We start from the raw sequence: 12,287 nt of genomic DNA on the forward strand, positions 1-12,287 counted from the left end.
GCCCCCTGCTGCTGCAGTGCCTGCTGTGCCCCTACATCTGACCTCCTCTGGGCCCTGGCGGGGGGGGGGGGGGGGGGGGGGGGCACACCCTGACCACCTGGTGACTTAACGGTGCTGGTGGCGGCCACCAGGGCAATGGTCCAGGAGGGCCAAGCTCATGGTGGGTTTAGGGGTGGGGAGGGTCCGAGAGCCACAGAACCTTGGCCGTGTGCCAGACACCAGGCCCGCCGGTGATGAGAGGGAGTTTGGGGTCCATGGACACTAGGAGAGAGTCTGGGGGAGGCAGCTAAAGGTCCCCAGGCAGCTCTAAGTGGGAGGCTATGGTGAGGCTGAGGCTGAGGGAAGTCTTGGCCCTGGCTCATCCGCCCTACCCTCATGTCACAGGGTGTCATCCAGGGCACCGTTCCCTACCTGGGCACGTTCCTCACAGACTTGGTGATGCTGGACACCGCGATGAAGGACTATCTGTATGTGAGTGAGCCCTGGGGGCCTGGCCAGGGTGGGAGCAGCGCCAGGGTCCTGGAGCCCCAGGGGGAAGCACTCCCACTGAGCCCGGAGCTCTCAGCTCCAGGCATACCTCACAGGGACCACATGCCAGGGCACCTGCCCGCCTCACCAATGTGTGAAGAGGTAGGTGCCCGGCTGGTGAGGCCTAGAGCTACAGGAGGGTTTGGCCCGGCTCCACACAGCCCTCCCTCAGGTTGTGGCCCCCGCCCTCCAGGGTCAGGCACGGTGTGGCCAAGCTGGGCCTTCCTGCCCCAGGCCTCAGTATCCCCACCCCTCGTCAGAGTTGGGTAAGAAGTTCCTTGAGACTCTGCCCACCACCCCCCAGGACCCAGGGCCATGGGTATGTGCACCCACCTGCCCCCTGGTGTGTTCTGTGGGTAGTGCAACTGGAGAGAAGTTGACGGGTGGTCGCAGGCAAGGGGCCACTTTCTGATGGTCTCTGGCTGTTTGCCTTCCAGGGAAGACTGATTAACTTCGAGAAGAGGAGGAAGGTGAGCAGCTGCAGGCCACAGGTGTAGGCCAAGATGTGGAAACCAGAGACCCACCCACCCACCCCGATTCCTGTTATATTTGGGAGAGCTGGATACACAGGAGGGTGGGCGCAGGAGGCCAGGGCAGGGACGACTTCCTGGGAAGGGTTGTTTGGACCCAGCTCCAGGGACAGGGTAGGCCCGGGAAGGAGTAGAAAGCAGGAGGGGATGTAGAGACCCAGGGCCCCAAGCCACACCCTGCACCCCATCCACACCCCACACCATCCTGCCCTTCCCTCCGGCCCCAGGAATTCGAGGTGATCGCCCAGATCAAGCTGCTCCAATCGGCATGCAACAATTACAGCATCGCACCCGAGGAGCACTTTGGGGCCTGGTTCCGGGCCATGGAGCGGCTCAGCGAGACAGAGAGGTATAGCTGCGCAGGAACCGGGCCAGCCCAGGGAGCCAGTGGTGTGGGATCTTGGTCAGCAAGATCGGGGTGTCTGGACCTCCGCTGCCGGGCAGGTTCCAGGAGGGGGACCTGGGTGTGCCCCCCCTGCCAGCCTCATGGCTCCCATCTGTCCTGTAGCTACAACCTGTCCTGTGAGCTGGAGCCCCCCTCTGAGTCGGCAAGCAACACCCTCAAAGCCAAGAAGAACACGGCCATTGTCAAGCGCTGGAGCGAGTGAGTGCCTGGGCTGGCAGGAAGGGCTCCCCCCTGGCTTAGGGAAGCCTTGGCCCCCTTGTCTTCCCCCTCTGGGCCTGCTTTCTCCTCCGCAAAGTAGAGTGATCCTAAATTGATTACTCCCAAAACAGGGACGGATGCGGGGCTGGTGATTGACCGAGCACTAGGTGCAGAGCCCAGAATGTGGAGTGTAGGGCCTGGGGTGGGATGTGTCCCCAGGCACATCCAGGGCACCGTTCCCTACCTGGGCACGTTCTCCCGGGGGAGGGCCCCCCAGTGAGCTGATCCTTCCATGCAGCCGCCAGGCCCCCAGCACAGAGCTCAGCACCAGTGGCAGCTCTCACTCCAAGTCCTGCGACCAGCTCAGGTGCGGCCCCTACCTCAGCAGCGGGGACCTTGCCGACGCACTCAGCGTCCACTCAGCCGGCTCCTCCAGCTCTGATGTGGATGAGATCAACATGAGCTTTGTCCCGGAGTCCCCCGACGGTCAGGAAAAAAAGGTGACTGCCCCACCCCTTCCCCCTGATGGTCCTGCCTGGGCTCAGGTCGCCACGCCCCACCCACAAGTAGCCAAGAAGCTCCTAAACAGAGCTCCTAGGATCCCCTCGGTGCCCTGCAGGGTCTAGGGCTTCTGCTGATCATGCCATCCCCACAGTTCTGGGAGTCCACCTCCCAGTCATCCCCGGAGACCTCCGGCATCAGCTCAGCCTCCAGCAGCACCTCCTCCTCCTCAGCCTCCACCACGCCCGTGTCCGCCACCCGCACCCACAAGCGCTCCGTCTCAGGGGTCTGCAGCTACAGCTCCTCACTGCCGCTCTACAACCAGCAGGTGGGCGACTGCTGCATCATCCGCGTCAGCCTGGACGTGGACAACGGCAACATGTACAAGAGCATCCTGGTGAGCCACGAGGGCGCCCTTGCTCTGCCAGGCAGCACGTGTCTTGAGCGCCATCCCATGCCCGCCGTCCTGGAGCTAACCTTTCAGGAGCCAGGGAGGACAAATGGTCAGAAGCTCCCGTGGAGATCGAGGGCCAGGGAGAGCTCCACAAAGAAGGCACCTCAGGGGAAGCAGGGAGGCAGGGAGGCTGTGGGGCTTGGAGGAGCAACCAGAAGCCTGAGGTCAAGGGCTCAGGGTTGGGGCCTGGATCTCCTCAGAGGAAGATGGGCACCACCGGTGGTTGGAGCAGACAGGGGGCAGTCGTAACTCAGGGCTTATCTCTAGGGGTGGGCTGGGGCCAGGAGACGTAGGGAGGCTGGTTAGGAGGCAGTGTGGGCAGGGTGAGCAGTGACCATGCCAGGCTGGTGGCCGTGGAGGTGGCCGGCAGTGTCAGGCAGTGGATGTCATTTAGGGCTTGAGATCAAGCCAAGGGTATGTGTCTCTAGACACTGTGTGTGTTGGTGGCAAGAGGAGGGACTCCTCTCATGTTCCAGAACTCACCCTGCAGAGGAGCCGTTTATTTGCACTCCCCAGAGGCCCCCGTCTACTCACACTGGGTCAGGTGCCCCGTTACATACCCACCCCGTGCTAGCTTGACTGCCATTAACAGTTACCCGTATGATCCCATGTCCAAGGCCTGTCTGCACTCTGGCCTTTGGGGTCGAGGCAAGAGGGATCGGCCTGTGCAGCCCACCGCACTACTGCAGCCTCCAGCCTCTGCAGGCCTGGCCAGAGGCGGCTACAGGGCATCTGGCCAGGGCCTCTCTTACCTCCAGGGCTGGGCCTAGATGCTGTCTGTCCCCTGAGTTTACTGGTCCCATTGTTCCGCAGGGGGCAGGATCAAGGGGAGCAGCCCCCCAGAGCAGGCAGTTTTCCAAGGTGGCACGGGAGGAGGTGGCAGGCTTGTAGGAAAATGGGGGGACAGGAACAATTGGGAGAAGCCCCCTGTGACCACACAGAGGCCTCCCGGGGCCAGACAAGGTGGCCAGGCCCCCACAAACCTAGCACCCAGCCAGAAGCTGAGCCTCTGTGTGTGCAGGGCCCCTGCTGCTGCTCTATGGCAGGGTTTCTCCAGGCCCCTGGCTGACAGTCTCCCCCTTTCCCACTCTAGGTAACCAGCCAAGATAAGGCTCCGGCCGTAATCCGGAAGGCCATGGACAAACACAACCTGGATGAGGATGAGCCAGATGACTACGAGCTAGTGCAAGTCATTTCAGATGATCGAAGTAAGTCAGGGCTGGTGGGGTGGGGGGCCAGGCAGGTGGGCCGAGGGGAAACAGCACCACACGCCGCACCCCGGCCCCAGGCGGACATTCCGAGATACTGCCCCGACATCACCCTGCCCTGCCCTCCTCACCAGCCCCTGGCATGTGCCCTTGTAGTTCAAAGCTAGCAGCACCCGGAGTAGAGAGAGAAGGCTTTCTTCCAGGGCTAAGCAGCCAGATGGCCAAGCCCATGGGCCATTCCCAGGGGCACCGTGGCTGAAATGGGAAATGCATGTTTCCGAAAGAGTCATGCTTGCTGTGGACCTAAGCCTCAAAAAAATCCATGCACGTGTGACACTATCTAAGTACGCTGCAGATGCTATAACAAAATACCATAGACTGGAGGGCTGATAAGGTATTGAGATTTATTTCTCACCGTTCTGGAGGCTGCAAGTCCACAAGGAAGGTGCCAGTGTGGTCAGGCTCTGGTGACGGCCTCTCCTAGGGGGCAGATGGCCGCCTTCTCCTTGTGCCCTCACGTGGCAGAAGGAAGGGCCTCCTGGGTGGCCTCTAAGACATCAGTCCCATTCCTGAGGCTCCCATTCCCACGACCTTATCACGGTCCAGAGCCTCACTTTGGGCATGAGGATTCCCACATGAATCTAGGGGAACACAAACAATCAGACCATAGCAGACACTAAAAACAGGCTACGAGGATATAACTCAGTGGGTAAGAGCAGGGAAAGCGACAGAACCAAGAGCCAGCAGAGACCAGGAGCCGGATGGCAGGGCTTGGAGAGCTTGGGCATGGCCCTTATGCCATCTGTGCCTGTTTCCTCATTGCCACAAAGGAGATAACAAGCCAGGGGTTAATCCATATCTACACCTAGATGTGCATGCAGTAAAGGTGACTGTAGACACTGCCCTCACCCATTTTTCCCATGACCTGCCAGCCGTTAGCTCAGACAGTTCGTAGTGACCCCCAGCATCCCCAGAAGTTGTTTCCTGAACCTCTCTCACCTTCTCACACCATATTGGTGGGGAGGAGGAGCAGGACAAGTGTGACCCCCATCTTACAGGACAGGAGGACTGAGGCTCAAGGCAGGGTAGGGAAGGTGAGGCAGGGGCGCAAAGCTCAGCAGGTCCGGGTTGTTGCAAGCTCCCATCCGCAGCAGGTCGGGGTGAAGAGGAGCTACCCAGGGGGTCAGGGAGGCCTCCTAGACCCTGGCACAAAAGACCCGGGGCAAGGCCTACCCTTTGCTAGGCCACCAACCTTGATCCTGAGTAGGACAGGATTTAGGGGAGCTGTTCTGGATTCTAGGAAGCTTCTTCCAACTTGAGATCATGGTCATTGAAGGCTGCAGGGGGGTTGGGATGGATGACCCTTTGCCAGCTCCACACTGAGGTAAGGACTTTTCATTCAGAATCCCTTTTTAAATAAGAGTCATTGGATCTCCTGAGTGTCCAGCAGTCTGTCCTCAGCAGGTGTCATTGAGAGTGATCATTGGTAAAAAAAATAAATTAATTAATTAATTAAAGAAAAAAAAAAAAAAGAGAGTGATCATTGGTACTCCTGAGGTTGCACTGGGGGCTCCCAGGTCTTTGTCTCAGGCTAGCCCTGGAGGGCTCTCAAGCATCACTGACCCTCCCTCTGTCCCTCTCCGCCAGAGCTGAAGATCCCTGACAACGCCAACGTATTCTACGCCATGAACTCTACGGCCAACTATGACTTTGTCCTAAAGAAACGGACCTTCACAAAGGGGACAAAGGTCAGGCATGGCGCCAGCTCAACTCTCCCTCGCATGAAGCAGAAAGGACTCAAGATAGCCAAGGGCATCTTCTAATGAGTCCCCAGCACTGGCCAGCCACAGGACCGCTCTGTCAGGGGCTGGCAGGCTGGGTAACTAAGCACTTACAGACTCCAGTGGCCCAGGCCAGGCAGGCACCTGCTGTCTGAACTGCCAGCTCAGGCCACCCCCAGACTCCAGTTTCACCCTGAATCTCTCCTGCTGCCGGGATTGACGCCTGCTGTTTGCAAGGCTGACCTGGCCTCCCGTGGACCACTCGCTGCCTTAGGTGCCTTCCGCTCTCTGGAACCAGAGCACTAGCTGACTTTGCCAAGGAGCACTGCCAATGGGCATGGAGCCCTGCATGCTGCCGGGCACTGCCCTCTGTGCATTTCCCTCACACCTGCTCAGGTGTGGATCACTGCCACCTGTGCCCATGAGCACCCCAGGGCACCCACTCATCCACTGGGTCCGACCACTGCACTGCTCTCCTCATGCCCACGGGCATCGGCCCACGCCCTTCTTGGGTCCTGGCCCCTCTTTCCACCACGCTAGCCTTTCCCAGGCTGCACCAAAGATTCCACCATCGGGGCCAACAGAGTGAGGGAGTCTCGCCCACCCCCATCCAGCCCTCCCCCAGAAGAGGAGGAGGGGGACCCTTTTTCACAGATCACACTCTGCCTGGTGAGTGAGAATGGTCTCAGCTGAGTCCCATTCACATCGAATCTCAAGACACTGCAAGTGCCATTCATCACTGCACCCTGGGCTTCACGAGACCACAAGAGACGGGGGTTAGTGGGAAAGGAGAATTTGGGGGAAGGGGAGGGGTGTTGAATATTTGTATAAAAGGCAAAAACAAAAAAAAAAAGTTTACCAGTTGGGGAGGGGCAATATTTATTTGTTGTAAATAGCAAATGCTAGACTTGAATATTATATTAAAATCCAGTTTCTACTATAACTTGAGAGTTGTGGTTTTCTTCTTTCACTTCCTGTGCTAGTTTGAATGAGATACAGACTCCCATTCTGTGTTCAAATAGGAAGTCTTGCATGGTTACCAGTTTATTTGTATGCAGGAGAAGCGGAAAGAGCCAGCAACCCTTCTCTGGCTCACTTAAGGAAACCTCAAGCCTACTTGATTTCGCAGAGTAGATGTTCACCTCAGAGTCATTAAACTGGGCACTAAGCTGGGTCAGCACCCCAGCACCCCTGGGATTCAAGGCTGTAGGCGCTTTCACAGGGCATAGCAACAAGCCCTGAAACTTGAGTGTCTTTAAAAATCACATTTGTGAGAGAAAATTGTGAAATAAGAAGCTCCAGGGTCAGTCTCTCCATAGAGATCATTCACTCAGCTGGAAGGGAAAAATGATCAGGATGGATAGTCTGTGGACTCTGGAACCTCATCCAGCACAACAGTCAGGGGAGTGCTTAATGACGAACAGAGCCTCAGGACTTGAGCAGTTAAGGAGATCTCTGCCAGGCCTCACACTGGCTACCAAGGCAGCAGGACAGAAGCTTTAATCCCAGAACAACAAGAAATATGCGGGACAACATAGTTTGGAAAAGTCACCATAGAAACAGAAGACTGTGGCTCTCAAGCAACAGAAGTAAGCCCGGAAGAGGAGGAGAATCAGGTTTCCAGAGTTACCACGTTGTCATCCTCAATATCCAGCTCCCAGCAAATGACAAAGCATACAGACAAATAGGAACCCAGTGCTGGTATAGGAAAAAAAGAATTTGACAGACTGCCTGAGGAAGCCCAGGCATTGAAGTTACTAGTCAAAGACATTAAGTCGACAGTCTTAAATATGCTCAGTGAGCGCAAGGAAACCACAAACAAAGCAAATAATCTCTAGAGGAACTCCAGAAAATGATGTAAGAACAAGTAGGAAATTTAATAGAAATTATGAAAAGGAACCAAATGGAAACTCTGGAGCTGTAAGTATAATAACAACAGAGGGGTTCAATGGCAGATTTGCACAGGCAGAGAGAATTGGTGAACCTGACCATAAGGCCATTGACATTATTCTACTGAAGAGCAGAAAGGAAAAAGAATGAAGAAAAATGAACAATTCCCTCTGGGATTTGGGTGACATCATCAAATGTAATAGCATGCACATGCTGAGAGTCCCAGAAGAAGAGAGAGGAGCAGAGAGATTATTTGAAGTAATGATGGCTGAAAACTCAGATTTGATGAAAGACATAAATCTACACATTAAGAAGTTCAGTGGACTCCAAGCAGGATAAACTCAAAGAGACCCATACTAAGATACATTGTAATCAAACTGTTGAAAGACAAAGAGAAAATCTTGAAAGCAGCAAGAAAGAAGCAATTCATCATGTACAAGGGGTCCTCCAATAAGATTAAAAGAAACCATGGTGGCCATAAGGCAGTGGGATAACATACTTATTTTTAAAGTACTGAAAGGAAAAGGAATTCTGTATCCAGCAAACTATCCTTTCAGGGGGAAGGGAAATGAAGACATTCCCAGATAAAGGAAGTTAAGAGATTTTGTTTTCAGTAGACCTCCCTAAAGGAAATGCTACAGGGGAGCCCTTCAGGCTGAATGAAAGAACACGAGACAGTAACTCAAAGCCATATGAAAAATAAAGACCACTAGTAGAGGTAAGTTATAGGTCATTACAAAAGCTGGAAACGTTTTACTTTGGGTTTGTAACTCCTTTTTTCTATATCATGTGAAAAGCAAATGTATTAAGCAGTGTAAATCTGTGTTAATGGGAACAGAATACACAAAGATATAATCAGTGCCAATAACAACACAAAGTGGGGATGAGGATTTATAAGAGCTGAGTGTTAGTATACTACCGAATGAAGCTGGTATTATTCAAACTAGGTCGTTCTAAATTTAAAATGTTAATTGTAATCCCAAAGGTAACCAATAAGAAAATCTTTTTTTTTTCTTTTAGAAATATATACAAAAAGAAAGGGAATCAAAATGGTGCACTATTTAAAAACCAGCTAAATCCATAAAAAGCAGACATGGAGGAATTGAACAAAATGCATATGGGACATACAGAAAACAACTAATGATAACAATGGACTTGATAAACAAGTCCTTATCAGTAATTACTGCAATATACTTAGGTTAAACTCTCCACATAAAATTCTCCATAAAACTCTCCAGTTTGGCAGAATAGATTTAAAAAATGTGCTCCACCAGTGTGCTGTATTCAAAGAAACTCACTTTGAAAGACATACAAAAAGGTTAGAAGTAAAATAGTGGGAAAAGATATTCCACAAAAACAGGAAACAGCTGGGGGTGGTTATATTATTATCAGACAAAATCGATTTTTTTTTTTTTTACAAAATCGATTTTAAGTCAAAAAAGTATCGAGACAAGGTCCATATACATTGACAAAAATTTCCATTCATCAAGAAAAAATAACAATTGTACACATCCATCCCTACAGCAAAAATTGATATCTTCGAAGTGAGTCGGAGACTTTACTGCCTCACTTCCAATAATGGCTGGAAAAATTCAGGCGGAAGATGGCTACAGATAGAGGATTTGAACCGCACTCTGTTGGACCTGGCAGACAGATGCAGAACCCTTCACAGCAGCAGCAGGGCACACATGCGTCTCCAAATGCAAATAGAACATTCACCGGAACACACTGTCTATGAGACCACAAAACGAGTCCTAATACATTTTAAAGATTGAAGTCCTACAAAGTATCTTTTCCAATTGGATAGAAGCAGAAGGCCGCAGTGGAAGGAAACCTGGAAGACTCAGAAGTATGTGGCAATTAAGCAACACACCCCTTGATAACCAATGGGTCAGAGAAGTCCCAGGGGATGTCAGTAAATGCCTTGAGACAAGGGGAGATAGAAACAGAACGTACCACAAGTTACAGGACACCGTAGACGCAGTGCTAATGGCAGAATTTCTGGCTGCCAATGCCTACGTTAAACAAGAAAAAAGGTTTCAAGTCAGTAACCTAACAATACACTTTAAGGAACTAGAAAAAGAGCAACCAAAGCTGACAAACCTTTTAGAGAGATTGGCCAAGGGGGGAAAAAAGAGGTACTAAAATCTGCAATGAAAGTAGGAACATTACTACCAATTGTACAGAAACAAATGACTTGTAAGGAAGGGGAATGCCTGACTGTGTGCCTGGGACACACACTGGAATACAAGTGAGCCGTTGAGAGGGATGCAACTCACACGCATGCCGCGACATGGGCATCCCTTAAAGACGCTGTGATCCCACCTACAAGAAACACCTAGAATGGGCAAACTGGGACACAAAGTAGAAGAGCCCACCAGGTGCAGGAGGCAAGAAGGGAGAAGGGAGCAGTATTGATTAATGGGTACAAAGTTTCAGTTGGGGGTGATGAAAAAGTGTTGGGACTCGATGTGGTGATGGTTGCACAACAATGTGAACAACACTTATGCCACTAAATCGAACTCAGTAGTAGTTAAATCAGCATATTTTGTGTTACATGTATTTTACGCTGATTTTGAGATTTGCAAGGACCGTTTCCTGACCCAGGACGGTCGGTGGCTGCTGTTGTTCTACAGCTTTGGAGGAAGAGGAAACATTTTCTGCTTGTTTTATTGAGGTTCCTGTTGATTGCTAATTAGGAGCTTGGAGATTTCAGGGTTAAATTTGAATTCCATCAGCATTAAGTGGTGGAGGTGGGGATTGTAAACAGATCAAAACGTGCAATGTGGGAGAGAAAAGGTCACGGGGAGGTTTTGAGCCAGTGGACTATGGTCAGGCAGGCCTCCGCATCCTCCGTTCTGCGTAGGGGCCCATGGTCAGGCCTTTACCTGGACTGGATGGACTGGAAACCCGCCCCCGCCCCGCATCCTCACCCCTGTCCTTAGACCTTCTGCTTGCTTTGAATCCAGGGGAGAGAGCTCTAAAGCAGGCTCCAGGCTACAGCTCAAGGGTCAACTCTACTGACTGAGGTGCCAGCTGGAAGCTGTCCAGGGTCCTGGAGGCTCCCGACAATGGGCCAGGAGTTAACCCCTTATGTTAACCTCTCATGGTGAAGCCCAAGGAGGACGTGCAGGGCAGCCTTATTCCATAAGTATTTCTGCTACCTATGAACTAGGATTTCCAGCCTCCCCACAATCCTACATAGAATTGATTTTGCCCAGAAACACTCGGAAACACTTGCCCACCCTGCCCACCTCTCTGCCAGGCACATGGTGGCCACTCATCCTGGTTGGAGTCTGATGAATCCCAGCTGAGTGCTGGTTGGTGAGGTTAAGGGTGCTGAGTCCTTCCCGTGAAAGACCACCACACTCCGTCCCCCTCATTGGCCAGTATGAGTTCCAGGACCATGTAGTTCTGAAGCCTATCATATTGGGCAACCACCTACTTATAGCTGCAGTCATGTTGGTGCGGAGTTGTCCTAGAAGGTAGCTAGGCCAGAGCCCTTAGAGGTTGTACCCCCCTAGGATGGCTATGTTCAATTTGCCAACATATAGTATAACATTCAGTGCTCATCCTGTCAAGTGCTCCCCTCAGTGCCCGTCACCCAGCACCCCATCCCCCACCCACCTCCCCTTCCACTACCCAAAGTTAGGAGTCTCTCATGTTTTGTCACCCTCTCTAATTTTTCCCACTCATTTTCTCTCCTTTCCCCTATAATCCCTTTCACTATTTTTTATATTCCCCGTATGAGTGAAACCATATAATGATTGTCCTCTGATTGACTTACTTCACTCAGCATAATACCCTCCAGTTCCATCCACATCGAAGCAAATGGTGAGTACAGTAGAGATCAGCTGTGTTCTTGGTCAGATCTGTGATTTGGTTATGTCATTGAGGAGGTGGGGGGTTTGAACATTTCCTGCAGGGAGGGTTGAAAGATGAGGCATGGGAGGGAGGGGCAGGAATCCCGCCACAACTGCCAAGACCCAAGGGCACAGCCTCGCCAACAAAATAGTGACACGTGTCACCATAGTGGTAAATGGGGGCTGTCCTCAGTTTCCCCATACGCTGTCATTGGGCTTCACCTTGAAAGGTTAACGGAAAGGGTTAACTCCGGGCCCATCGTTGGGGAACCTCCAGGACCGTGGACAGCACCTCAGTCATTAGAGTTGACCCCTGAGCGGACACCTGTTTGAATTTGCCAGCCACTTTCCCATGGCTTCTCAGTATAGTCCAGGACTATAAATGTATTTTCTCTTTCCCTTGTGACTTTAACATTTTCTTTTCTCTTGCTTTTTATTTTATTTTATTTATTATTCATGAGAGACAGAGAGGCAGAGACACAGGCAGAGGGAGAAGCAAGCTCCCTGCAGGGAGCCTGATGCAGGACTCGATCCCAGGACCCCGGGATCACAACCTGAGCCAGAGGCAGATGCTCAACCACTGAGCCACCCAGGTGCACCTTTCTCTTGCTTTCCTGTTGTAAGACAATTTATAATATATACACAAAATACATGTTAATCGTGTATGCTATCGGTAAGGCTTCTAGTCAACGGTAAGGCTGTTAGACATTGAGTTTGGGGGGACTCAAAAGTTATATGTGGATTTTTGACTGTGTGGGGGGTCAGCACCCTGACCGCCGTGTTGTTCAGAGTTCAGCTGTATTCTCAACTTCATCCTCTGCCTACAGACTGTGAAAGCAAAAGCCTGACGAATTGTGAGATGACCTGACAGTGGCAGATGTCCCCCAGACATACAGCAAGGTTGGCCTCTGCCAGAAAACCACCCCAA

The 12,287-nt window shown here is 52.0% G+C and overlaps 1 protein-coding gene across 17 annotated transcripts in view; it reads left to right on the plus strand.

Moving 5' to 3' along the window:
- RALGDS (ral guanine nucleotide dissociation stimulator) overlaps positions 1 to 6,549 on the plus strand; it is a 42,902-nt gene extending 36,353 nt beyond the window's left edge. For 8 of the 17 annotated variants that reach the window (XM_072748261.1, XM_072748260.1, XM_072748263.1 and 5 more), the window contains exons 11-18: positions 385 to 471; positions 966 to 998; positions 1,286 to 1,407; positions 1,567 to 1,662; positions 1,961 to 2,162; positions 2,318 to 2,560; positions 3,711 to 3,825; positions 5,473 to 6,549. In XM_072748261.1, the coding sequence (XP_072604362.1) occupies positions 385 to 471; positions 966 to 998; positions 1,286 to 1,407; positions 1,567 to 1,662; positions 1,961 to 2,162; positions 2,318 to 2,560; positions 3,711 to 3,825; positions 5,473 to 5,648 (1,074 nt within the window). In that variant the 3' untranslated portion in view covers positions 5,649 to 6,549. Of the gene's footprint in view, positions 1 to 384; positions 472 to 965; positions 999 to 1,285; positions 1,408 to 1,566; positions 1,663 to 1,960; positions 2,163 to 2,281; positions 2,561 to 3,710; positions 3,826 to 5,472 lie in introns of all 17 variants that reach the window. The other 9 variants (XM_072748254.1, XM_072748256.1, XM_026009579.2 and 6 more) reach the window with 2 other exon arrangements.
- The last annotated feature ends 5,738 nt before the right edge of the window (positions 6,550 to 12,287 follow it).

The sequence above is a fragment of the Vulpes vulpes genome, chromosome 2, assembly GCF_048418805.1.
Source record: "Vulpes vulpes isolate BD-2025 chromosome 2, VulVul3, whole genome shotgun sequence".
Lineage (NCBI taxonomy): Eukaryota > Metazoa > Chordata > Mammalia > Carnivora > Canidae > Vulpes > Vulpes vulpes.